Source organism: Diaporthe amygdali, assembly GCF_026229845.1.
Source record: "Diaporthe amygdali strain CAA958 chromosome Unknown NODE_11_length_1138210_cov_64_948100, whole genome shotgun sequence".
NCBI classification, from domain to species: domain Eukaryota; kingdom Fungi; phylum Ascomycota; class Sordariomycetes; order Diaporthales; family Diaporthaceae; genus Diaporthe; species Diaporthe amygdali.
Window position 1 is genome coordinate 954,354 of NW_026517031.1, and position 26,917 is coordinate 981,270.

General features: G+C 56.9%; 6 protein-coding genes across 6 annotated transcripts; 3 read left to right on the forward strand and 3 right to left on the reverse strand.

The window, feature by feature from the left end:
* On the reverse strand, nt 1–1,544 carry J7T55_014571 (folic acid synthesis protein; the record flags this gene model as incomplete). The annotated part of the gene is made up of 3 exons (XM_053142580.1): nt 1–1,021; nt 1,079–1,287; nt 1,350–1,544. The coding sequence occupies 3 exons, from the start codon at nt 1,542–1,544 to the stop codon at nt 1–3; spliced, it is 1,425 nt and encodes a 474-aa protein (XP_052994758.1).
* A 1,134-nt stretch (nt 1,545–2,678) lies between these two features.
* On the forward strand, nt 2,679–3,896 carry J7T55_014572 (2-nitropropane dioxygenase; the record flags this gene model as incomplete). The annotated part of the gene is made up of 2 exons (XM_053142582.1): nt 2,679–2,691; nt 2,776–3,896. The coding sequence occupies 2 exons, from the start codon at nt 2,679–2,681 to the stop codon at nt 3,894–3,896; spliced, it is 1,134 nt and encodes a 377-aa protein (XP_052994759.1).
* Nucleotides 3,897–4,314: 418 nt separating this feature from the next.
* Nucleotides 4,315–5,060, reverse strand: J7T55_014573 (import inner membrane translocase subunit tim-21; the record flags this gene model as incomplete). The annotated part of the gene is made up of 2 exons (XM_053142583.1): nt 4,315–4,509; nt 4,569–5,060. The coding sequence occupies 2 exons, from the start codon at nt 5,058–5,060 to the stop codon at nt 4,315–4,317; spliced, it is 687 nt and encodes a 228-aa protein (XP_052994760.1).
* Nucleotides 5,061–5,550: 490 nt separating this feature from the next.
* Nucleotides 5,551–7,304, forward strand: J7T55_014574 (rf gtpase-activating protein; the record flags this gene model as incomplete). Its single annotated transcript, XM_053142584.1, has 5 exons — nt 5,551–5,622; nt 5,743–5,878; nt 5,934–6,117; nt 6,174–6,907; nt 6,964–7,304. 5 exons carry the CDS (start codon nt 5,551–5,553, stop codon nt 7,302–7,304), a joined length of 1,467 nt encoding a protein of 488 aa, XP_052994761.1.
* A 4,069-nt stretch (nt 7,305–11,373) lies between these two features.
* J7T55_014575 (uncharacterized protein) lies at nt 11,374–12,705 on the reverse strand (the record flags this gene model as incomplete). The annotated part of the gene is made up of 4 exons (XM_053142585.1): nt 11,374–11,649; nt 11,703–12,025; nt 12,235–12,345; nt 12,405–12,705. 4 exons carry the CDS (start codon nt 12,703–12,705, stop codon nt 11,374–11,376), a joined length of 1,011 nt encoding a protein of 336 aa, XP_052994762.1.
* A 7,618-nt stretch (nt 12,706–20,323) lies between these two features.
* J7T55_014576 (DNA-binding protein creA) lies at nt 20,324–21,640 on the forward strand (the record flags this gene model as incomplete). Its single annotated transcript, XM_053142586.1, has 1 exon — nt 20,324–21,640. The coding sequence occupies one exon, from the start codon at nt 20,324–20,326 to the stop codon at nt 21,638–21,640; it is 1,317 nt and encodes a 438-aa protein (XP_052994763.1).
* Nucleotides 21,641–26,917: the final 5,277 nt, after the last annotated feature.

Consider the following 26,917-nt stretch of genomic DNA (forward strand, 5'->3'; position numbering starts at 1 on the left):
CTAGTACCTCCAGATGGCATCTGACATCCTCACGACCTGGCCCATCTCCTTGACGTCGTGCACTCTCACGATGTCGGCGCCCCCCTCGACGGCCGCCGCGACCGTCGCCGCCGTGCCCCAGATGCGGTCCGCCGGCCGCGCCACGCCCGTGAACTTGCCGACGAAGCTCTTCCTGCTCGAGCCCACCAGCCACGGGAGCCCTTGCAGCCCGGGCCACGCCCGCAGCTCGTGCAGGTGCCGCAGGATCGACAGGTTCTGCTCGCCCAGCTTGGCGAAGCCCAGCCCCGGGTCCAGGACGATGCGCCACCTGCGCACGCCCGCCGCCTCGGCCGCCGCCACCCGCTCCAGCAGCTCCCGCGCCATGGCCGGGATGAGCCCGTCGCCCGTGAGCCCGGCGGGGCCGTCGCTCTCGCTGCCGGAGCTGCCGCTGTAGTCGTTCAGGCTGCTCATCGTGGCCGGCGTGCCGCGCATGTGCATCAGGCAGACCGTCTTGCCCAGCCTCGCCACGGTGGGAAGCATCTCAGGGTCCATGGCGCCGGCCGACACGTCGTTGATGATGTCGGCGCCAGCCTCGGAGGCCGCCTCGGCCACGGCGGCGCGGTACGTGTCGACGCTGATGAGGACGTCCTTCGCCTCGGGCATGGACCGGATCAGCTTGATGGCAGGCAGGACGCGGGCCAGCTCCTCCGCGGCGGAGACCTCGGGGCGGTTCGGCGCGGTGGACTGCCCGCCGACGTCGATCATGGTGGCCCCGGACTCGACAAAGGACCGGATGGTGTCTGCGAGGGTGGGCTGTGGTGAGGCTGGGTGCAGACCACCGTCTGAGAAGGAGTCAGGGGTCATGTTCAGGATGGCCATGACGTGGGTCTTGCGAGAGGGCTTGCAGGCCTGCAGAGGCGGCTGAGAGACAGACAACGGGGTGAGCGTTGTCAGCGGTGGCGATGACGGCGGGAGCTCGTTCAGGTAGTCCTGGGTGAATTTCCAAGGGTTCTTTGGATATATTGCCTTGGTAGGGATGAGTCTGTAAGTTGTGAGTCTTGGGAGACCAAGTGAGACTGTGGAGAAGAGGCTCACTCACTCTGCCAGAGGGCGGAGCACGAATTCTCTCTCTGGAATGCCCACGTGGGGAATTTTGAGTCTGTCGTGATGAACAACTTCGTCCTCGTAGAGGAGAATATCAAGATCGATATTCCTTGGCCCCTTGTCGATCACCTTCTTGCGGCCCATGGAATTCTCAATGTCCTGAAGCTGGTCCAACAAGTCAAGAGGCTCCAAGGTGGTTTCAACCTGTGTTCCGTGTAAGTCTATTGGCCACACGGATGAGGATAGGTTGAGATGGGATGACCAACCTCGCAAGCTCCGTTGACAAAGCGGTCCTGGTCGGTGACATACATGGGCTCGGTCTCCCACAGGCTGCTCGTCCGCTTGACCGTGATACCCCTGGCGTCCATCTCACGACACGCCCTTTCGATCTCGGCGATGCGATCGCCAAGATTGCTTCCCAAGGCGATATAGGCCTTGCGAGGCCGCTTGTCGACGGTCATGTCGCTGGCACGGTCTATCCGGATCTGGGTGGGCAAGGTGTACCGGGTGAATGCTTTTGGCTCCTGGGACTGGCGAGATGGTCTGAGCCTTGGGTTTGAGGACGAAAAGGATTTTCTCTGCGCGCTGACTACGGCGGAGGAGGGTGGGCGGGCCGGGACTGGTGCAGACCTTGATAATGACACTCTCGAGACATGACTACATAATCTGGAGGAGAAAGAGCGTGCAGAAAAGCCTGAAGAGAAGGCTCTCATATTCATCGAGCCAGACGAAGTCGATGAGAATGTGCTCTAGAATCGCCTTCGCCTCTCAGATGGCCCGTTTCCCGAGAGGATCGAGTCATGATTGGGTAGAGTGTGTTGACAATAGGCCTGGCCGGCTCCCGAAGCCCACTCGACTCACCCAGAGCCAGTCAGCCAGCATCAGCCAGCCAGCCAGGCCTAAGACCCCAGTGAGGCTCCAAGCAACCAGCCCAGGTCGAGTCAAGCGGACGGAAAGTATGGGGCAGAGGGCCGGGTATTAGCGGGGCGCACACGCTTGGGTCACGGCGGGAACATCTTCCTCCTCTAAGCCCACTGCGCCCACCCATTCCTACCATGTTAGACCCCTAGACCCCTTGATCCGTGTCTGTGTTCATCTACACGTGTTGGTCCAATTCCAGGATACATAAGGGGCGCCCTGATCAGTCATGCTTTTCTTGTCTTGGATGGCTGCCATGCAAAACGGAGTGAGCTAAGGAAGCCAAATGAAAAAGTACACAACAAAATAGAACAGATGTGAAGATGAAGACGAGGCCAATGGACGAACTGCCTCGGCACATCTGCACGGCGATGATGCTGCGACTTGATGCGCCGATGCACCGATGTGCCGGGTTCACATCGTCAGACGACCGAGCCTGTGCCTCGGCTCATTGACCCCAGATCGCTTCTCCACACCCAATCGCCAAACATGTGTGCTCGCACGATGCGCCCGCGCCGCCTACCCCTTCTCCTTCCCGGGACTTGCTTCCGTGTTCCTAAACTTCACTTCTTGAACATCATCTGCTCCTTTTTCTCCTTGCTTCTACTTCTTCCATTGTTGGATCAGTGCCTCGTCCAGATAGACTGTACATACGAACAATAGCAAATACTCTCAAGATGGCTTCACCACGTGCGTATCCTCTCACACTCCTCCCCTCCCCCTCTCCTCCCAGACCGCAAGTTCCCCCAGTACTGACAGCAGTCCTCACAACAGAGAAAATCCGCACCCCGATCACTGATCTTTTCAAGATCAACCACCCCGTCCTGCTCGCCGGCATGAACGTCGCCGCGGGGCCCAAGCTGGCCGCCGCAGTCACCAACGCCGGCGGCATGGGTGTCATCGGCGGCGTCAACTACACCCCGGACATGTTGCGCGACCAGATCAACGAGCTCAAGTCCTTCCTGACAGACAAGTCCGGACCCTTCGGTGTCGACCTGTTGCTGCCCCAGGTCGGCGGCAGCGCCCGCAAGACAAACTACGACTACACCAAGGGCAAGCTGGACGCCCTCATCGACATCGTCATCGAGAGCGGCGCCAAGCTCTTCGTCTCCGCCGTCGGCGTCCCGCCCAAGCACGTCGTCGAGCGCCTGCACAAGAATGGCATCCTGTACATGAACATGATCGGCCACCCCAAGCACGTCAAGAAGTGCCTTGATCTGGGCGTCGATATCATCTGCGCCCAGGGCGGCGAGGGCGGCGGCCACACCGGCGACGTCCCCACCACCATCCTGATCCCCGCCGTTGTCGACGCCGTCAAGGGCTACAAGAGCCCCCTGACCGGCCAGCCTGTCCAGGTCATCGCCGCCGGTGGCATCCACAACGGCAACCTGCTGGCCGCGTCGCTGATGATGGGCGCCAGCGCCGTCTGGGTCGGCACGCGCTTCGTGCTGTCCGAGGAGGCCGGCGCCCCGGAGTCGCACAAGGAGGCCGTGCGCACCGCCGGCTTCGACGACACCATCCGCACCCTCATCTTCACCGGCCGCCCGCTGCGCGTCCGCAAGAACCCCTACATCGTCAACTGGGAGACGCAGCGCCAGGACGAGATCAAGGAGCTGACCTCCAAGGGCGTCCTGCCCTACGAGAAGGACCTGGACAGCGTCATGAACGGCGAGATGAAGGAGCCGCCCAAGGGCCTGGACGTCGGCGGCGCCGCTGTCGAGGACGTCGACGTCGACGAGCTGATGGACCAGTTCCGGCCGTTCCTGATGGGCCAGTGCGCCGCCGTGTGCAACGAGAAGAAGAACGCCAAGGAGATTGTGGACGAGTTTGTCAACGATGCTGCTGCGTCGCTGCAGAGAGGGAGCTCGTTGGTCAAGGTGTCGTCGAAGCTGTAAATGACTAATGCTCTTTTTTCCTTTTGTGCGTCCTGATACTGCATCGCATTTCGTCTGGACGAGAGTTGCGTGAGCGATCTACGGGGAGAAGAGTCTGACATATTGGCTCACGTTGCAAGATGTCTTTGTTGTCGTGCTAGACGATACAGGGCGTTGGAGAATGAGAAAATGAATTTCAATGTTATGAACGCCACATGCGAACTCGCACTCGGTTGTTTCTTCGTAGACTTCATTCCCATGACAAGACTCGACACGTGTCGACGACGTTGGCACAGTAGACTCGTTCCTAGCAGGATCTGGCCATGATTCATAGTATTTTACAATTGAATGCCTCTTCGCATCTCACATGCACGCTCACAATGCGGTTATTGGTAATTCCATTGTCAACGACAACTCCCTTGCCTTCTCGCCATGCAAATCAACTCCATTTGATGCCGAAGAGCTTTGTCCCTCCTCTGCCTCCATCTTCTTGCGACTTGGCATCGGCGTTCTCAAGATATACTCTCTGATGGCCCTTGACATCGACATAAAAGTACTTATACTCATGCTCACTGTGCCCAGCATATCTGATCAGATGTATATGCGCCGAGCCCCTGTTGCGTGGGCCCTCCAGCTTTTCGAATGTCAGTGACAAGTTCAGACACACGAGCGCACGGCAAATGAGTAACTCACGTAAAAGTGTATCAGGAGATGGTGATTCCCTTGCGGGTCTGTCCGCTCCGAGGACGCAATTGGTCTCGACCTTGCCCACCTGTTGTGAGTCTCCTCGCCATGCGCCTTGATCTTCTTGCCATCTCCCAACAGCTCAAGGCATCGGTGGTCCGTCCTTATCCGGTCGACGGCACGGTTAAAATAAGTGGTCTTGCTCTCAGTCGAGAAGACCTCTGTGAAGAGGAAATAGCCGACGACACCGGTCAGGCCAACGCCGACCAAGATAAAGCCGAAGTTGAAGGATTGCTGCGCTGCCCTGGCAGTCTTCTCGGCTCCTGACAGCTGGGTCCATGGCACGTGCCCGTCATCGTTGAAGGGGGTCACTGAGCGCCGTTTCGAGGAGCCTCCCCGCGTCGCATAGTTCCTCCGCACGGCGAGCGGAGGAAGCACAGGGTGACAGCTGCTGAGGAGGGTGGCCGGCCGCAAGATTGACGCGGTTGCGATTGTCTTCATCCTGGCTGCTGAAACGCTTCCATTGCTCAGTGGCAGTGAAAGTAGGTCCGGACGAGGCGCAATGAGATTGAAGCTTTTCTCTGGTAAGAGAGAAAGGTGGGTTCATCAGATGTCCACTATAGCCCAAGAATCTGGAGCTTGAATGCTGGACCAGCCTTGGAAGCAGGGGTGTGGGGCCCGAAGCACTAGGCTCGACAAGGCTAGACTGCAAATCAGAAGCCACCACAGCAAAAGAGAGTGAGTGGTCGCTGCCGCACTGCGGGACCTATGCGCTTAGTCGGTGGTATTGGGCTTCACTGCAATTAATTCGTCGCGCTGTCCCTTTCAACCCCTTAATCCATCTCACAGCATATCGTCGCCCACCCACTTGCTCAGCTGCCGCCTCGTCGCCTCTGGGAAACACAATAACTAGGCAATCCGTCTGTACTTCCTGCATTGTAGGCCAATCCAATACTCCACCCTCCAGCGCCGAACGTCTTCCGTCGCCAAAATGAGCGGGCTTGCGTCCAAGCAGCAGTCGCTGAAGATCTTCGAGAAATTGAAGACAAAGCCAGCAAACAAGGTTCGTAGTGTCATATGCAATGCGCCCTGGTCTACACCAGAATGCTTGTCACCATCCCGGACGAGCTGAACCTTCTACCTTTCTCCCTCCGCTCTTGCTCACTTCTCTTGCCCCCCACAGATCTGCTTCGATTGTGGACAGAAGAACCCAACATGGACCTCCGTACCCTTCGGCATCTACCTCTGCCTTGACTGCTCGTCAAACCATCGGAACCTCGGTGTCCACATCTCCTTTGTTCGATCTACCAACCTCGACCGTAAGTCTCCACTGCGAATCGCATACATCCGGCGGCACCGCTGATATCGGGTTAGAGTGGCAATGGGACCAGCTCCGTGTCATGAAGGTTGGCGGAAACGAGTCCGCCACCAAGTTCTTCCAGCAGAACGGCGGGACTGCCGCCCTGAACAGCAAGGATCCAAAGACCAAGTATCAGTCCAACGCTGCAACCAAGTACAAGGAAGAACTCAAGAAGCGGGCAGCTAGGGACGCCCAAGAGTATGTCACCAGCGCCCCATTCGCCTTTGTCCTACAGCTTGACTGACCACCACTAGGTATCCTGGTGAGGTTGTCATTACCGACGGCGATACTGCTGACGGCACCTCCACACCGGCCGGGGAGCCAGATGACGATTTCTTCTCCTCTTGGGACAAGCCGTCCATCAAAAAACCCACCCCGCCTGTATCCCGAACCGGCACCCCGTCTGTCATCGGCCGCACTCCATCTCCTTTCCTCAAGGCTGGTGAAGCGAATGGCTCCGGAAAGGATATCGCGCGCACTGCCTCGCCCCTCTCTCGAACCGACTCCGCCGACTCTAAGCCTGCTGCTAGCCGTATAACACATTCAGCAGCGCTGAAGAAGGGTCCAACCGGCGCTCGGAAGACGAACGTTCTGGGCGCAAAGAAGGCGGGCTCCAAGCTTGGCGCGAAGAAGGTCACAACTGCTGATATTGACTTCGATGAGGCGGAGAAGAAGGCTAGGGAGGAAGCAGAGCGCATCGAGAAGCTGGGCTACAACCCCGACGAGGAGGAGGCCGAAGCCAAGAAAGCCGGTGCCACTAAGAGCGACTCCAGCAACATTGTCGCCCCCACTCCCGTCAGCCCGCCACGCGGAGGTTACGGTTCGGCATCTCACACGCGCGAGAAGTCCGCCTCGGAAATGGAGAGGCTAGGTATGGGCATGGGCCGTCTGGGCTTCGGTCAAATCGGGGGCAACAAACCTGCAGCGCAAAAGAAAGCGGTCGGTGGCTTTGGGTCTGTCGGGCCTATCAAGGCGTCTTCCTCTAATGGTAAGTTCTGTGTGCTCGGTCCGCGGGTCTTGTGCAATCCACTAACGTTATTGAAGACGATGGGGAGAACTACGCACGAAGCAAATTTGGGAACCAGAAGGGTATCTCATCTGACGAGTTCTTCGGCAAGGGTTCGTTCGACCCATCTGCTCAAGCCGAGGCCAAGACCCGTCTACAAGGCTTCGAGGGCGCCACGGCTATATCGTCCAATGCCTACTTTGGCCGACCAGAGGAAGAGGACAACGGTGAAGATTATGGCGACCTGGAGAGTGCTGCCAAGGACTTCGTTCGAAAATTCGGCATCACCGCCGGCGATGACCTGGAAAACCTGACCCAGGTTCTGGGAGAGGGCGCGACCAAGCTTCAGGGCGCTATTCGAAGCTACTTGGGCAACTGATTCGGGTGGGATATTTCGGGGACGGACTGCATGAGGTGAGCGTGGCAGTCCCGGAAGACAACATGCTATAAGGGACGACATACGGGGCTGGGCGATGATATCGTCAATTGGTTGAACGGCGTTTGGAAGGCACACACACGAAGCGGACTTGAGAGCCGCAAAGTAAGCACATGTGAGGCGACGGGGATAGATTGGTTATTAATAGAAGGGTCGCATCGATCAAAAGCAACCACTGTTAATTTTCAATCGCGAGAACGGGAAACTGTATGTGGCATCTACACATAATTGGGGCATGGCTCCAAATCGACAATATTTACATATGCCAGTCTTCTATGGACTTCACTGCCACTCAACTGCTACTCAACGGCTGAGAGGCTATATCTGAGACTCGCAACTACTCGTTCGCCATCACACCAGATATCCATTCCCCCTGAGAATACATAGACGGGCACGCCACAAGGAGGACAGAGCCTCGCCATACACGAGGATATGAATGTGAATGCCACCGGGCGAGTGTACATGCTCTTTCTCGTGGCACGAGGGTGAACATACGCCTGGAAGAATGGAACGGTTAGTCTGAGCCTGGCCATCCATCACGCCACTGAGGCCAGGCGGCCTACAAACACAACCGCCGCCTATCGTCCGCGGCAGCCCCGACCCATGGATAGTCTCCAGTCACTGACCAGAAACCACTGCTGTCGAGTCTGCCACCGCCACGCGGGTGGCTGCCCAGAATAGCGCGGTCGAGTCTATCCATCGTGTGAAGCCTTGTTCTTCAGACGACTCCCCGGGCCCTGACCAAGGCAGACCATCCCTCCCTTTCACATAGTCGGGCGTCTCGGTCCCAGCAGCGGCCAGAATTCAAGTCCGGGAGAGGAAGAATCGTCCGCCTATAAATCCCACGCCTCGGGAACGATATTTGCAAATTCTCCCAAGGTTCCTCCGAAGTTCACACATAGATCCGGGTGTCAGAGTTTCCTCGAGTGTGCAAAAGTAAAAAGCATATCTCATCATCCTACTACCAAATGACGAGAGAGTCTTTCCGCCCGCAGACGGGTGTTCCTCGACTGATAGTAACGGTATCCGTGTGTGAAAAAAAAAACCATGCTGGGCGAGCCACCCTTGACCGGTGTAAGGACTGTCAGAACCTTATTAGGACTGCCCATCATACATGTGACGGGACGTCGTAAAGGGAAATGGTAAAAGAAAAATGAGCCCTGCGACACTGATGAATACAACCACCGGTGGCCCCGGGTTGGCATCGTCACATCCGCCTAGTCCGAACCATCGAAGCTTCGGATGAGGAATCGCGTGCGCTGGTAGGGCCTCTGCGCAGTGTATCTCTGATGTACAACGAGGTCGACAGATTGTACTTGGCTCTGGCATTCTTGAGATGATGATGGATCTTGTCCGTAGGACATCGCCTGCACACGGTCTCATGTATCCCCTCATGGGCAGCCCCAGTAACGATGAGCTCTCAACCTTCATGGTCTAAGATCGCAATTTCGCTTATACCCCACGCGTAAAGTTTGACAGAGACAAATGGATCGGCACCAGGGAGCAAGTTGCGGGTGCTAGGCTGTGTTCTTGACGGCGGAGTTCTGGCCGATGGTTCACGCACTAAGCCGCCATACATGCCAACCCCATATCGCGAAGGCACTTCACGATTGACGCCGGCAGGATTAGACGAGGAGTAGTCTCTATATTTGCTCAACTTTGTTCCTAGTCTTCGTAAGCCCTCGCGTCATCTCGCAGCGATTCCCCATCATACTTCATATTAGATGCACGCACGAACTCTCAAACCCCATGGTCTATGGTCCCGGGAGCAGGTCTGACTTTCCAGTCAAGCCGAGTCTCCATTGCCCTTAAGGCGGATGCCGCATGTGAATACACAAACCCGGGGCCCGGAGACAGGAAGGCCCCTGTGGCCGAGCATAAACGCCAGCAGCTCCGGCGTCTCTATTCCAAACCGAAGCTCTCGCCCTGGCTAGCAAGAGAGAGAGGGGAGTTCAGGGCCAGGCCAGACCGTGACCGATCGACGGCCGAGGCAACACCTCCGTCGAAAGGCCTGCCCGACTTGGTCCATTCCCCCGGGCGCGCCGGGCAGGGGTTGCACACCGAGGAGGACAGGACCATGACGATCGATGACAAAGGTTCCAGCCCCCTTCCAAAGCCCTTCCCCAGTAAGCATCGTAGTTCTCGTAGATCACCCGCTCGAAGACCCGGTAGTACGCAGCGGCGGCGGTCTTGTTGATGAGATGTCTCGGATACATCGAGCACAACGTCCCTCGCACAGTGCCTGCGGTGATCAGGGAGAGGTGCATAGCAGAATCTGGGGCCAATGTACCCCCGCCAATGCGGGGACGTCAGACCATTCTCAGTCCCGAGATCACCCCAGAGGTTACTCGACGGGCGAGGCTCTGCAGCAGGCGGGGCTCCACAACTTGCGGCGCCGACCGACATTGCATGGGACATATATATATATTGAAGTTCACACACCGCAGAAGGAGGCTGTTGAATCACTCAAGTGGCTTAGAAAAAGAATCATTGCCTGTCTCACCGTGAGTCTGTCGCTGCGATGCGTTCACACAATCGCAGGCATAACGATCACATGCTTCCGAACGGCCGGATTCCATCAGAGGCCTTTGGCGAGTCCATCCAGCTTGGAGGAGAGCAGGGACAGGGGCTCCTCCCTCCATGAGCCGGTGGCATTCAATGCAGTCGATCGAGGGGCAGGCAGTGGTTGGACGGCAGAGCGGGAAAGCTTGCTTGCATTCCGATGCAAGCTATCGCCGTCGAGGTGTCAGTGACGCGAGGGCTGTCAGTCAGTCGCATGCATTGAAACGAGCTTGACGAAAGGAAATGTCTGCGTCGCTGATCATTGCCACAGTCAGGGTCCTTGGTCCAAGCCGGGTAGATCCGCTGCTAACATGCCACTAAGAGGGGAAAGTGGTGCCAGACTCCTCAGATATCAGATGCTTCTGATAGCACAGCTTCAACATCGCGGGCAGATGCAACCCACGAGATCCGGCTTACTCTGTTCTGTACTTTTCCCCAGCCTCTAGCATCTGCAACATATTGAATCGCAATGGCTGTTGGACACCAGAGTGTCAACGTATCAATCATCTCCTACGCCCTGCTCAGTCGCGCCTCGGCTTGTGGCCGAACCTAGACCACGACCCACGTTCCGCGATGATGTACACAATCGAATTTACTGTACCACAGTAGGTGCGGAAGGAAAAGTGGATCATGCATGCGCGATCGAGAGATGGTGGGCTCGACGGGACGGCAAGCTTGACTTTGTGGCTGTCTGCCAACGTCAGGTGCTGGGTACCTTTCATGGAACCCAATCGCTTTCGCTGATCGGACATATCGTTGCTTTCCAGTCATGGCTGAACATGATCATGACAGCGTATAGAATCGAATCAACTTCGTAAGCAGCCCGGAGCTAAGTTGCGACGACATATCTTTGAAGGACTCACTGGAGACTCCAAAGGGTGATACGCTGGAGCGCAGATCACCTTAGCTAAATGCCTCGCACAAAAAGAGCCGTGCCCACATATGCAGGTCCCGTTTCCAGAAGCTCAGGCCGTCTGTTCTGCTCAACAGTCGCATCCTGTCGCAGGCACTGGCATGTCGTGCGTCGGTCGTCAGTAGTCAGCCTGAGTAGCTCAAGGGAGTACTTAGTCAGGATGACCCGAAGACACCGCACTGTCAACGGCCGTCAAACTTGGAATGGCGTTCTTCGGGCTCATTGCGTCGTACATGCGCCGAGTATTTTGGCGGCGAGGCGAGCGGGATTGACCGAGATTGAAATCCGGTACGAGAGGATCCACAGAAGGGCCTATCGTGCCGATGTTCGGCCGACCGCGATATTTTTTACCCCAGCATTTTAAGATTGTATTGGCGGGGCGGGGCGGGCCTGGGGACGACGATAGGGCCTCAGAGGCATATTGGGAAAAGTGCAGGTGCGTGCGTGCTTGTTACGCATGTCTTTGCAAAACTGCCTTTCCAGTTTTTTAGTGGCGCTCCGCGGATGCGATCATCACGACCAGCTTGAAGCGACTCGTTACTCTTCATTATTAGGTGGACGGTCGTCTTCGAGCTCGGAGGCTTCGACATCGCTGTCACGTTCGGTCTCATGGTTTTGCCCAAGGATCAGGTCCTCACTGCCTTGCCACTGTGGTGGCATCCCTGGTAGGAGGCTGCTGTCCTTCTCCTGCCACCCGTAATCTTCATCTTCGCTGTCTGGGACTTCGAAGCCCGTCTCGTCTAGCTTTCGCTTGGGGCCAGAAGTTGTGGAAGATGCGGCATGTCCATCAAAGTGCGCCGGACTCAAGCCCGTCTAGAGCTCTTAGCATGCAGTTACCGGACATAGCACGGGGCAACGCGACCTACTGAGTCGATACTGAAGGCGAAGACCTGGTCTAGACCATCTGAAGCGATCTTGCCATTTACTTTCTGCACTGCGGCAAGGCGAGCCCCGTATGGGTGGCCGTCGTTCCACATCCAGTCTCTTAGCAGCGCCAATCTCGTGGCGATGCCTTGTTCCCAGACGCTAGCGTTGACGGCAGGTATCAGAGTTGCTCCCTTTTCCGCCTGCATCCTTGTGGCACATTGCGTGAGGACGACTACTGCAGCATCACGAGTCGCAGCTAGCTTCTGTAAGGCACTGACTACATACTGAAGCACCTGCAGTCGCTTGGAGGACATAGACGGGCCTATGAAAATTAGCATAGCTCTGAAGACAGCGAATAGGGAGTCTCGCCTTTGCCGCTGGCCTTCTGAGCTGCCTTCTGAGCTGGTAGTCTTGGGAATGCATGATTAAGCAGGGCAGACAGTGAGTCAATGACAATGAGAGCAGTATCTGGCGGGAGAGAGGACCGGGTGGGCCGGCACACCAGGGCGATGAGATGCGCAAGGCTAGGACAGGAATATTGGACAAATTTGTCGAGGTGGTCTGATGCGGCATCCTCACCGCCAGCTTCTCTGGCTCGGCAGACCTCCGTCAAGCGCTCGCGGGATACGGGATAGAAGCAGTCTGCAGCCTGGGCATTAGCTTGATGTCTTAAGATGAAGAGATGCCACCGTAGTACTGACCTACCCAGAGGACACCTTTGCCATCACGTAGCACGTCTGCAGCGGCCTGGATCCCGAACGCAGTCTTCCCCACACCAGGAGGGCCCCAGATCTCGGTGAGGTGGCCCTTCTGTATACCACCGGCATCCACTTCACCGTCCGGCGAGCTGGAAGCGCCGGCTGCTAAGGCCTTGTCCAAGTCAGGAAGATTGGTCGATACAAATCTCGAAACATTGGCATCCAGGTCCTCGAGCGCCTGTGCTGCGGAGACAGTCGGCAGTCGGTCTGAGCGTGGTGTCAGCGATGGATCTGTCACAATCATGGATGCCAGAACAGCTGATGTTGCTTAGAGTTACGTACGCGTTGAGGGCAAATCGAAGCTGCAGACATCATGCCCATGCCGCTCGTGGTATTCCATGGCGCCCAGCCTTGATGCCCGGGGACCAAACAGGGAAACAGAGCTTCGAGCCTCAAGGGTTTTAATCAGACGGAGGCGGAAACACTTGCCTCATTGACCGCAATGGCTGGCACTGCGTGCTGTTGAACGTGATATGCTTGCCGGGAGGGCGCGTGTTCCCTGGAAGGAACATTTAGACGCGCCTCCCCACATTCTCGCCACTGCACATGCTGGAGAGTGTGGGGTACCCAGGTACGTTGAACACCTGGTCTACGTGCTTACCTGAGCTCGTCACCAGAAAATGATGCTACTACCAACAACGCTGATAATATGAGTTCTGAGCTCGGATTTATGAGCCAAAGTACTCCTGCAGCTTTTCGCTGGCGTTCAAAAGATCACTGGAGTCATCTACAATGCAGTCCTAAGGCGGGTGGGTAGGACAGAGCGAATCACCGTGCTCCGCTGAAAAGGGATGCGTTCGTTCGCCGTTGCATCTGAATTTCACATCTCAGGTTCTACCGTGCCATTTTATCTCAAAAGTGACCTCTCACTTCCCCTTGTCTCTCCGAGCAATACTGCGACCACGCCCGTGCCGACGCATGTTTGGGGGGTTAAGGGCGGAGCGCAATGGCCACGCACTGTGTTACTCATTACGCTGGCCTCGTAGCATCCAAATTTCCCAACGATGGGAGTTTCTCGTGTCTCCATGGCTTCCCCCACAGCCGCATCGTTTGCCGAGGGGAGAGGGTACGGGGTTTCAGAGAACGGAGTAAACGGACAGCTGCAGCGAGATTGCGCAGCTGAGGCGGTGCGTGGGGCGTGGGGTTTCTGAGGCCCTTGCTCACTAAGGACTCGCTGTCACTGATGAGGTCGCTGCTCTCAGGGCCACACCATCAAGAGCTCTAAGGTGCTCGGAAAAATTGCCAACCGCACTATTGCCTTGTCAGCTGACAGCTGTTGGCTGACAGTTGAGGAGCGAGCCTGCAAGCCACTGTCATCTTGTGTCCGGTTCATAAGCCACTCTGCGCTTCGTAAGACGAGGTGATGCGTTGATACGACAGACAACCGACGTTCTGGTGGACCTTTAATTCCGCTATCAGCGACCCTGGCTGGAGATGTAACATTCCCACCCCGCAAGTTGGAGCCCCCTGATGATCGACCCTGGACAGAATCTGGGGTCGCAAAGCCTCCTCAGGAGATTCGAGACCTGTGTTTGTGTGTGCGCCCGTACGGTCTGAAGTCTGATCCCGGGCCTTTCCCTAGAACAGTGTATGCTTCCGCCTAGATAAGGGGAAAACCGCCCCAATAGGGAAGGAAAGTGGAAGAATACAGCGGAATCGCACCCGTAGGAGAGCACAACATGCTATCATTTCAGGGATAGAGATCCCAATAACAGACTCAGCATCGTGCCGACGTGGGGTTAATATTCGGGATACGGTTTGTGATTGCGCCCCGGCGCTCCCTCTTGGCTACGGTCGGTACCATCGTGGACGCCATGGCAACTAACGGATATGCCGAGGAAAGGACAATTATGCGCTACCCGCCAGAGTCTATCATTTAAACACCAAAGTGCGACTTGCCCAGAGGCTGAGCGGTGATAAGGATAACAGCCGCTTGGCGTGTTGTCGTCTGGACGTCGGATTTGGGGAGCATTTTCTACCGAACACCCAGGGCCTGTCGGAAGGAATCCGAAGCCACGGTGTCAAGGAGGGGGGTGCGGCTTGCGGGTGCTCGCTGCTGCCCCTTGGGGATGCCCTGGGCGCCAGGGCAGGGGCAGTGCTGTTGTCCGTTGTTGAGAAGCGAGTAACAAATCACGAACGACGCCCTCGGCACGCTGCTGATGGAGCTGACAAGTCAGCCCAAGGAATCCTGGAGGTTTTCTGGCATGGCAGATATGCGACCTTCCTGAAGGACACCATCGTTTGCCTCTGGGTGATTTGCGCGGCTGTTGGCTCCTCCCTGCAACAAAAATGACACGATCAGCCCTGGACGCTTTCCTTCAGCGCACCGGGACATCCGACCGAAACCCCTAGCTAGGTCAAAACCTGCGGCTCGTTTCGCCCAAGTTCCGAATCAGAGAATAGGCACGGGTGGAACCGGTTGCAGAGAGGCCAAGGCCCAGAGATGCCAGAGATGCCATATCGAATCTTCCTTGAGACGCAGTTGACTCGATTTGGAAGTCGACATTGAGTAACGCCTCCAGATCCGGATGGTATGGCCAGGAACACGTCTGGAGGGAGCTGCAAGGGACAGCATCCGGACGGCTAGAGGATGAGGTGTGTGGTGTGTGTACGGAGATACATGCGCCGAAATAGCCACTCATTCGCTGGGGCGCGAGTTGACAGATCCTGACGTTCATTCTCGAATTCGGCCCATTCGGACCAATGGAAGCCTGCGACCATTTGCACCTTTGGAAGGGCCGGAGCTATCCCGACTTGATTGGGTCCTCTTGGCCGAGAGAAAAAAAAAAGTTCGTGCTGACATGTGATTGAGATTTCCCCCAAGTCGGGGTGTAAGTCCAGGTATGGATGTCTGGAGCCCGCGCGAGGCCGGTATTGAATTGTCTGCGTAGGCGAGATTGCATAAGAGGCAATCATCGTGGTAATGGCGGAGGAGGGCGTATCGTCCTGCCCAGATTCGGCCCCCAAAGGCTCGGGCAGATTCGCATCGCGAGCTTTGTGGGGCGGAAAACTGGGGAAGAGTGACAAAAAGGACCCCCATGTGCTTTGATGCTATGCTCTATAGCTACGGTATGTCAGTACTCCGTACTGAGCCCCAGTCCCAGGGCCCAAGGCAGTGGAGCCCCCGCTAATAAATCACTTGCCCGGGGAAATCTGCGGTGCTTCTCTGCCCGGGTTCTGCCAGGCTGGCTGGCCGGGCGGGACCAGCAGGGCTTTGGTCGAGACCTTCTCAACAACAGCAGCCTTCTCTTCACTGCACAGAGGCCCACGGAGGATCATCGCAGGGGCTCCCATCGTCGGACGACGCCCGTCAGCCCGCCGGCATGGAAGGCCGGTCGATGGGAGAGCTGCCAGATCATGTATGCAGCAGGTCCAGCGTCTCTTCCATGAAATTCCCCGAGAAATACGGAGTCGTCGAGCAGATTTTTGTCGTCCCTGCCAAGTTGGGGCAAGAGGCGAGAGGACAGTTGACGTAGCTTGGACCCTTTTGCTGGGGGTTAGGCAGGCAGGCAGGGAGACGCGAGACTTGCGAAGACCTGCGAAGACCTGCGAGACCTGGAGGCGTGCGGCAGCACTGCAGAGACCTCACAGCGCTCGGATGCGGTCCAGACCATCTGTCTCGACTGACTCGTTGTCCAGACGTGTCATCAAACAATGCAATCATCATTGCGATGGGATCATAATTGCGATGCCAAGGCGGCACTTGGCGGGCAAGGCTGAGAGGGTTAGGGAGCCAGGGAGCTTGGTTACTATTCGTAGACAGAGGAGGGTTGAAATGTGCCTGGGTCGGCCTTCCTGTTCAGGCAGTCCGTCCCTCGCTGACTGGGCTTGACTGGGCTCGACTGGGCTTGACTGGGCTCGCTGGATCGCGGGTGTAGTTTCAAGGGCCAGCGCCTGCAGCTTGGCAGCCCTAGATCAGCTCCCCGCAGCCGACAGGTGCAAGCTCGTGGGGAAGACTTAAGGGGGAGCGGTTTTTTTTCTTTCTTTTGGGCTTCGAGCTTCTGCTTCGTCGTCACATGTCAGCCAGCACTGCGTGGGAGCCAGCATTCCTCACCCGCATGCAACGAGCTACTCTTTGGTCTGCTTGAGCCTCGAACACTATGCAGATACTGGCCACTGGCGTGGAGTGTGTCGACGTCATGTCTTGCGGAGCAGACTCGCGTTCTTGTGATAAGCTTTGGGGTTGCACGCCCTGCATGTCCATCGGCCAACGGCCAACGGCCTGGGGAGATGCTGACATGTGCTATGGCATGGAACCAGCTAGCTGACGAGAAAGAAGCACGGCTCCAACCGGTCGCTCCTGATAGTTTGTCTTCGCTTGGCCTGGCCAGACTCTGAACTGAAATAATGAGGCCGAGGCCGAGCCTCTCTTTGTCTCAGTGATTAGCACTCATCGACCCGATCTCTTGTTTGATGGGTTGACAGCCGAGGCAATTTCGAAAATCATGACCAGAGGTACGGTAGCGTACATATCGCAAGCCGAGTTAAAGGGAACTTCAGCGGTGAGCAAAGGACATACATATCGCCACTTTCCCTAGTCAAAAAAGGTTGCAAAGCGATGCTGTTAAGAGAAGCATCGTGAAAATCCAGGTATGCCGTAGCCCGCAGGCAATGCGACCTAACCTCTGCGTTCTGGAAGCATCTGGCGAATTATTCGGACAGTTTACCCCGGAATCTAGTCATGCTTAGCACCCCAGTGTCTTACGCCGTTGCGCCTAAATTGCCAGCAAGTGGAAAAGATCAACCATCAAATGAGTCGAAGGTCTGCTATGCAGGGTGAGTTTTGCTGCCGGTTTGCCTCCCTGGGGCCGGCTGACTGGCAGAGTGCTGTTAGACGAACATGCCAGCTTGAGACATGGAGGTAAGTGGGGCTATGCGTCTAGCCATGCGTTTGGAAATGCAAACAAGCAGAATTTTGCTATGATCGATGTTGTCATCACTAGAATTCCAACAAGCTTCAGGCTTTTACAGGCGGTGCCGAAATTTGAGCGAGGTTGGGCCATGGCCTTTCAGCTTCTAAGCCATGGCAAGCCTACTCGGACACTTTCCTTATCTCTTCTAGGCACACGCCCCCACACGAGGATTTCCCGGGTCCAAGTAGCTCTCCCCACGTTTTCCCCAGGGTGCCCTCCTATCGGGCGCAACGACGGCGGCCTAGGCTGGGGATGGCGGTTCCTGCGCAGGCCTGATAACACGGTAGCCCGCGGCTGGGGTAACTTGTCACCGAAGGCCGAGAGCAAAGAAGGCCTCGTCTTGGTCTAACCAAGAGAAAGGGCCTTGCTGGGAAATGAAGAGTCAGAGAAGCGCAGAGAGGCGCAAAGCACGCCATGGTGCCAGCACGAGAGAGCCAAGAGAGTGCGTCACCAGTCCGGGGAAAATCGATTAACCCCCCCTTTACCCCGTTCCCCGGTATCTGGACCCCCCACGGGCCACTCTCCGCAAACCCTTCAGCTACCCGAATGGTTTGATCTGATCATTTGTGGTACGAAATTCCGACTGCACCTCCAGCCGCGGGTAGAAGGCATCGTTGGCATGTGTGGTTGCTGTCGTTGTGCCGAGCCGACGGCAAGGGTCATCATGAAGTCTACATTCATAGTATCGTGGTGGACACTGCGGGATGGTGGACGAGGGACTCCGGCACTACTTGTTGTGCTCCTAGGAATTTCCCACGGTCTCGCAATTCCGGCCAACTTTTTCGCCATGGACTGCTGAGATGAGATGCGCCACAGGTTTTCCATGCCATATCCGGCGAGTCTCAGCCGCCAGAGGAGAATAAGCTTCACGTCGATATTGTTGACGAGGGCGCCTATGCCCAATGAACCAGTCCTTCGGTACCACCATCACACCGGCCCTTGATCAACAGCCGAAGAGAAGGATTGTTATCTGTCTCCATTGGGCATTCTTCGTCAAGCTCACGCCAATCGTCTTGCTCGCTCAAGTGGCTTTGAGTTGTTCCATGCCTGAATATTAGAGAGATGCTTCCCACGGTATACGCTTATCCGGCTTCGTGTTGGCCCGGGAGATGAGTGAAACCAGGCCACAGCAGGTACAGTACAGTGTGGTTTGAGGGACTCCAGAGGCTCCCCAGGAGCAGTGCCCATCATCCACAGGATGGCCCTCAGCCTGCGCAGAGCACATGAAGTGACCAAGCTCCGTACCGTATTACGCCGAAGGGACTGGCAAGATAAGCGCCCCGCTAGCGGAGAGCCATTGACTGAGTGTGTCTCCATGGGCGTGGGCATTGCGCTGGGCATGGAGCAAGGGCATGGAGCCGGGCGGGGACCCCAGATTGTCTGTCTGTCACGACTCTGGGGTGATTCTGAGCCGATCGTATCGAATCGGTGCGCCATGTAACTAATTATTGTACTGTACAAGACGACAGTACCGTAGTCTCAAATCAGTACTGTACCGTTGTACTAGGTATATGGGAGAATGTGGGAGAGAGTGCTGCTTGGCTGCCTCTGCTTGCCGGTCCGTTGCATGAAGGCTACCGTGCGTGCGGGTTACAGTACGGCAGGGTCAAGCAAATGCGCCGAGGCGGAGTATAATGTGCTACGATTATGTGAGAGAGAGCGTGCAGGATGGCCGGTTTCTTGTCGCATCTGTCTCTGCCTGCAGAGCGGTGTCAACAGCCAGCCCGTCGATGGTGTTGACCGCCGATGATATTTCGCACGGCAGCGTTGTGTGGGCTGACTGAGCGACACTCTGACAATAGATATGCTGGCTAGATAGAGTGTTGTCCTCCCGCGCTGTGACGGACGAGGATCTATTGGATTGTGTTCCAACCTTGGAAGCTTCCCTTCCTCCATCACTATTCTTGTCTATCTGCAGTACCCACCTGAGATAGAGCAAGAAGAGGGATGAGGGAGTGAGTGACTGGGCAAACAGACAGACACCTAGACAGACGACGGGTGGAGGGTGGGCAGATAGGTCGAGCGGGCATGGGGTGGAGTGGGAGTGGGATGTATCCAAGTACCCAGGTACCTGGCACGGCGAGGGCTGGATTTCCTTGGGTTCCCTGTCTGGCGATTGTTAGGCGTACCCCCGCGATGGCTCGCAGCAGCCAGTGCTAAGATGTCGCCCTGCCTCTGCATCCCTCCCCCGGTCGCAACCTCAGCGCTCTCCACACAAGGTCTCTCTCCCTGACCCGCCCAGGAGGTGTGTCAGGGGTACCCCCCAAAGACCGGGGTGTGGGCAGCCCACTGGGGCCACTGGGCAGAGCAGAGCAGCGCTCGGCGGGAGAGGGACAGAGGTACAAGGGTACCTAGGTACATGGGTACATCCATCGGGTCCTGCGTGCACTGCGCTGCGCTGCGCTGCGCTGCGCTGCGCTGGACACTGACTGCACTGTACCCGTTCATTACGTGCTGTGACTTTGGGCGACCCGCCAGGCCTGACGCTGGGAAAAAAGGCGCCATCCATGGATCGTTTTTAAAAAGATCTCGGCTCCCCTCCTCCTACCCCCCAAGGCCCTCCGCTGCCTCTTTTTTTCCTCCCTAAAACCCCCTTTTCCCCAGACAGCCATAGATCCGATCTTCCCCAACCCGTCCAAAACCAACAACCAATCTACTCACTACTCCCACAATATCAAAACACCATAAGTATACCTGCACCAACCGGGTCCAAAGCTTTCCCATCCTTTTTGGCTGGGAGACTAAGTCACTTGAACAACGTCGTCCTCGACCTCCCGCACTACAACAACATTCTCACCACCACCGTCGTCGACGACCAGTACTCACACAAACCCTCCACCGACTGCTGCCACAAGCGCAGCAGATTCGACGAAGCAGGACGTCCAGTCACCAAGGACTACTCATTTGGTTGGCGTGTTGGGCCTGGTTAATCCAGAGAAGGGCGATCACATGCAACGGTCACAGTCAGCAGTAGATTTTGCAAATCTGCTGAACCCCGATTCCTCGGCGCCTGCCGCTCCGGAACACCAAGAATCCAACAGCGGCACCAATAGTGGCAGCACCAGCCAGTCACAGTCCCCCACCCAGCAGCACAACGAGCCAAGCGACATGGCTTCCGTCTCTGTTCTTCGGCCGAACGGGCCCCTGCCCACCGGCCAGCCTGCCGAGGTCAGCAACGAGCTCCCCCGGCCCTACAAGTGTCCGCTCTGCGATAAGGCCTTCCACCGTCTGGAGCATCAGACAAGACACATCAGGACTCACACGGGCGAGAAGCCGCACGCCTGCAACTTCCCGGGCTGCAGCAAGAAGTTCTCCCGCTCAGATGAATTGACTCGACACTCGAGGATACACAGCAACCCGAACTCGAGACGGGGTAACAAGGGCCAGCAACCACACCAGATGATGAGTGGCCTGCAGCCCGGTGACATGATGCCGCCCCCGGCTCCAAAGAACATCCGTTCAGCGCCTCCCTCTTCTCTGTCGTCGCCCAATGTGTCGCCTCCTCACTCGTACTCCCAGTTTGTCCTGCCGCACAACACTGTGCCTCCTTTTGGAAGAGGCCCCTCTGGTAGCCCCCATGGCAGCGGGCCGATGGACATCACCATGCTCGCAAAAGCTGCCCACCAGGTCGAGCGTGACAACCTGATGGCCCCTTCAGCAAGCCACCACTCTTCGAGATTCCACCCCTACTACTCTCACAGCTCTCACGGCTCCCGTGGCAACCTGCCCTCACTATCAGCCTACCACATGTCAAGATCCAACTCGCAGGAGGAGCATCACGACGACCACTATTCGCACGCGTACAGGCACGCTAAGAGGTCCAGGCCCAACTCTCCCAACTCTACTGCTCCCTCGTCGCCAACCTTCTCTCACGACTCTCTGTCTCCCACGCCTGATCACACGCCTCTCGCCACACCAGCTCATTCTCCACGCCTGCGACCTTCCTACCAAGCCACTTATGAGCTGCCGCCCTTCAGGCAACTCTCATTAGGGCACCACACACCTGCACTTGCTCCTCTGGAGCCTCAGCCCGAGCAGCAGTTCCCTAACCCCCCGCCCGCAAGCGGAGCAACGAGTAGTGTGAGGACCGGCATGTCCTTGTCGGACATTATGAGCAGGCCTGACGGAAACCAGCGGAAGCTTCCCGTGCCTCAGGTCCCCAAGGTGGCAGTGCACGATCTGTTGGTTCCTGATGGTTTCAACACCAGTGGGCGGAGCTCATCATCCAACAGCATCGCCGGTGGAGATCTCATGGATCGCTCCTAGGTCGAGTCGAAGTGGATGATTACCAGCACCAGGCGATGTACGAATGATGAACAGGACTACTATAGAGGGATAAACTTGCGAGGCGTTCGGGACGACTATCCATTACAACATTGACCATAATCGATCGCAATAGAGAATCAGTTTCCCCGGTGGATAGACAGCTTCGCTTCTCTTTTGAATTTGGGCTGGATCGAAACACGGATGTGCCAGCGGATGGTGGAATTGGGCCACATTGTGCTAAGCGGCCCGATGATATGTGTTTTGACCTTTTTTCCTTTTTAGACCACTTGTCTGTTTGTTGCTTCACTCAGAATATCAGATAGATACATGATACAGGAAGGCCGGGGGAGTTTCGTGCGGGAACGGACGGAGTAAGGCCTCGGCTCCTGAGGGAACCTGGTCAAGGATGGCAAAAGCCAGAAACAGAAACAATCTCAGATCTCTTCAAAATCAAATAACTACCTTCCTATCTCCGTGAAAATCCCCGCGATAACGCTTTCTCACCCTCAGAGGATTTTTCATCGCGTGCCCGCCCCCCTCCTCTGAGGCCGACCTCGAGCAGGAAAGCTGTCGTGACATGACTCAGGCCAATCAGCCGAAGCACCCATTGTGACGTATCGGTGGCCACACCCTTCCCTCAACCCAAGGAGGGGCCCACGTGCTTTACCATAGGGTGGGATGGGGACCCGAACGTATTTTGGTATTTCGCCCTTCCCCAGCGGACCCTCCTCCGATTTCGCGTACGCGGTGGAATGAGTGAAAAAAGAGTGAGACACGCAGCATCAGATAGAGCACGTGTAGGGGGGAAGGGGGAGGGGCTGCCTATCATGAGGACCACTCTGGGGCCTGCATAAACATCGGAAGTGATTTGTAAGAAAAGCTCAGCCTCCAAGGGTCTGTCTACCCAGATACACGTAACGCAGCTGGGGGACGAGCAGGCTGGCTGGCTGGCAGGACCGGACTTCGACTAGGGTGTGTATCGCCGCATCAGGCCGTATTTTGACCCTCTCGCATCCCATCAGCTTACCATGGCACACGGCACAGTACCGTGGTTGGGGCGTGGGGACGGGAGTGAAGGAAAAAAAAGCTGGGGCTCCGCAGCAAATAAAAATGGGTGAGATGAGCTGATCAGGAACAGGAAAGTTACACCGTGTCGCTCTGTGGGGAAGGGGGCGCTGCCTGTGTTGGGAATGTGAGATGGGACTGTCCTGTGCGATTCATCATCACGCCACGTACTTACGATAGCTATTGGGGGTGGGCGATTTGGGGGGGGGGATGGTCCAGAGCAGCACAAGGACCTCACCAAAACCCCCCCGGAGCCGGGGCGAGGCTCTTGTCAGATTGTCGATCCCGAACGTGTTGCGCTGTTTAGAGTTTTTCTTCCCTGATCGCCGGTACCTATGCAGGGCGGCCAGGGGTTCCCTTTTTTGCGGGGAGAAAAGCTACTGTACCGCATTTGCCGGGGGTGGGAAGAGCCGGGCTTGTTTTGTTCGTGTCACTCTCAGCTACGGCTCACGGAACCCAACGGATGCTTCTGACACTGCCACGGTTTCTTTGGTATACTTTGACCGCCCCCCGCCCCCCCAAAGAGGCAAAACAAAAGATGTACCTTGTCAATAAAACAAGAGCGAGGACACCGGCCAATCTGACGACGCAGACGAGACTCGCTGTGTCCTCGCCAAGACAGCTGCTGTCCAAACATATCCAGGAGGCAGCCATTCTGGGCCCCCCAGGTGCCGCGCAACACCTACGCAGTCGTGGGGGGAGTGTTTTGGGGCTGTGAGAGGCGAGCCCACTTCACTTCTGTCACAGCTTCTCGCGTGTTTGGGCAGCATAAACAGCTGTTGTAAGGCTTCGAGCGTCAGGCCTTCCTGCGTCATTAGACAGAACTAGCTGAGAGCCGGCGCCGTCGAGTAAGAGGCCGGTGCGCGGACAACGAGCGATCCAAAGGGAAGAAGGGCTTATTTTCCTGTCTTATTCTTTCTTCCCCACACCGCAACTTGGGGCTTCAGGTCGCCAGCTGTCACAAATACGCCCGGCGCATCGTATATCCTCTGCCCGCTACTGTGACCGCACAGGGCTGGCGTGGCACTGTCGGCAACGAGTGGTCGTGGGATGATGCGATACGCCCCGTCCGCGGCTGGGGAACATCGCGAGTACTGGGATCATCCAGGCCGCGGGTGGCCGGTTGTCGTGGGGTTGACAGCGCCATGGCATCGATGGGCCGAGAGTCTGATCTGATTCACCGGCGCCGCGTTTCAACACATTCGAAGATTTTTCTGCGCTTTGTTTTCCCCGGGGTGCATGATAATATTAATAACAACAATGTGACCAGTCTCATTCCTTACTTGCCATACGGTGTACGGGCGTAAGGCATGCGAGGAAAAGCAGGCCTTTTTGGGGCTTGGCCAGGCCGGCAGATTGGCAGGCTAAGTACCTCGTGATCCGAGCCTACCCTCGGTGTTGTTGATATCAGTGTTGTAATGTGCATCCAGCTGTGACGTGACGGCTCGAGAGATCGCTCTCGAGGCTCCCGATCGAGCTGAGACGAAGCATCGAGCAGCCCTCCGCACTTCAAACGCAGCCCTGGAAGGTTGAAACCGCGTGAAAGGTTGGGTCGCAGCAGGCCAGGTTGGCACTGACTCTTGCCCTCGTGCCCCAACACACAGCGCTGCGAACAAGAGCGGGAGATGCTCCCGCTATCGTGAGAGGGAGGGAGGGATGGAGCTTCTGCTACGCTTGGAGAGCTCTAGGTTTCTGCCAGGGCGGAGGCAGGAGATGCGAGAATCATGGAGGTAGGACGGATGCAGCTCTCATGTTTCTGGGTGTCACACCTGCGTGGGGGTGAGGTCGGCGGGCTGGACATCGTGACTGTCTCTTTCCGGCCCTTGGAGACTAGCAGTACCAGGTGACTCGTCGTTGATGGGCCTCGATCGACAGCGCGGCGGTCGATGAAGCCAACGATGTCTCCCAGCACGCACTGTACATGGTAGCTTGACGACGACGGGCTGCAAGAGTAAAGTACAAGCGACAGGTCACGGCTGAATCAGGCATGATGTCAGGTTGCCAGCATCCAGCATCTAGCAGCAACCACTGGCGCAGGCTTTTCCCGAGGACCAGGGCACGCCTTGGGGGCTTGGTGTCGAGTGCTGACACCCACCCTCTCTGCACGTCGGAGCCGGAGTGCCTTGATGAAGCTGTGCTGTGGAGATTGGCCCTGGGGCTCGCCCACGGATGGGCGTCTGCAGCCCACCCACCACGAAAGACCCCCAAGGCGCCAACCCCCAGCCCCCAGCCCACCCCCTCTCCCCACGGCCCCACGGGGTAGGGCAATGGTGTACCGGCGGCCTGTTCTGGCGTCAACCTAATCTTCCCCAGCCCGTGTCTTGGCCCCCCTTCCGGAATGCTCGACGAGCACCATGGCATCGACGCATCCTCTTCGAGAACACATCCTTACCCCACAGTCCAAGAAGAGGATTCCTTCTTTGCCTCTCTCTCCTGGAGTGTGCAGATTAGGCTGAGCAAGGATTGCAGATGCATCGATCCTCCTTCCCAAACGGAGATTTTCTTGTGATGCGATCCTGCAAACCCGGCTGGATTCAGAGCCCGGTGAAGGAGGGGGCCTCGCAACACGGTGGTCCGGTGGCACGACGGAGCAGGCCATCCTCACCAAAAACTGGGACTGGGGCGTGCAGCACCTGGGCCAGGGAACCAGATACGCCTGTCTCCTTGGGACAGTCGATCACTGAGTCCGGCTTTGAGGCCCGAGCAACTTCTGCCCAGGCCATCGTGATGGCTATTCCTCGGGCGGGTCTATGGCGTCAGCCCTAGTCATCTCATCGCGTTGGAGTCAAGATTTCTGATGCACTTCCAAGGCTCCCCGGATCAACTGCCTCCATCATGATCGCCATCAAGGATTTGGAATGGCGGGCCCAGTGGGCAGATAGGAGCTCGCACGCCCGAGAGGCAGTCATCGTCAGAAATCTGACGTCGACCAAACAGCGCCTTCGCCCGGCTAACTGGGACTCCTTCTCCCCCTGCATTCAGCCCCAGTATTGGCAAAGGATGAGCACCAAATTTCAACCAAAGGGCCAATCTCCGCATTTCGCCAGATAGCAGTGTCATCATGCCGCCGCTCCCTCGGCGGTATTGGTGCGGGACCAGGCCGCGGAACGAGCACACCTTCATTTTGCGCGGCAAGGTGAATCAGCCGCCGCGGTCACCAACACCACCACGGTCACTTGTCACAGCTGGCGCGGGGGCTGCCCTGTCCAATCGTGAGGGATGGATTGGCTCACAGGACGGATGGTCTCGATATGAATTGCGTGGGGGGTAGCACCGCCTTATCAACGGCTCAATTTGTTTGACGTTGATTATTGAGAGCTGTCATTCTCACGGGCACCTGGGCAGCGTCACTCTCCACGGCCCGCTAGTTCGAACAAGTCCCAAGCCCTTGAAGGGGGAGTGGATTTAGAAGATGATTGTCAGCGCAAGCCAGGATGCTTAAAGTCTCCTTGGTCTGGATCATTATCCTGGTACCTCTTGGGAGATGGCTCGCTGGGCCAGACCAGAGTCCAAGAGGCCCATCGTCCCTTTGGATTTGGATCGTCGCGAGAGCTCGGCCCTGATGTAGCGAATTCCCCCGTGCTCTGACCCGCCGGAGCCGTGGAAAGATATCTTCGGCAGCAACCGATACGCCTACGAATGCGCTGCTTTGATTGATGGAGAATTGCGATCTCACCGGAGAGGGTCCTTCGGGCGCGCTACTCACCTGCGTACCAGCGGCCCCGATAAGGCTACCGCTGTTACATACCGCATTTGGGTTATTAGCAGATCAAGATGTGGAGTCTCCACAAGGACCCCGGAAAACGTTTTCGTGCGTGCTGGAGACTCTGAAGCACCGGTATTATCAACCCATTTTGCATGCTTGAGGCATGTGGCGAGCTAATGTCCCCTGCCACCGAACTAAGCGCGATGAGGCTCTCAGCGGACCCTTGCTGCGAAGACACATTCGTCCCGTTCATCCGAAGCCTCGACTTTACCCGGCACACTAGACACTAGAGCTGCGGCTCCCGAACCACTACCGCATCTCATGAAGTATGATCGTCCTCAACAACTCCATGTGGTGATCGCACTCTACTTGAGTAGACGGTGTCTCCAGGGAGTGATGTCTTTGGCCAATCGGTTCCTCAGAGGTGCCCATGATGCTTTGCCGCCCTTGATGTAACCCGTGTCGGCTTGTTCCCCTCCCCAAATCTCGGAACGTTAGCCAGCCAT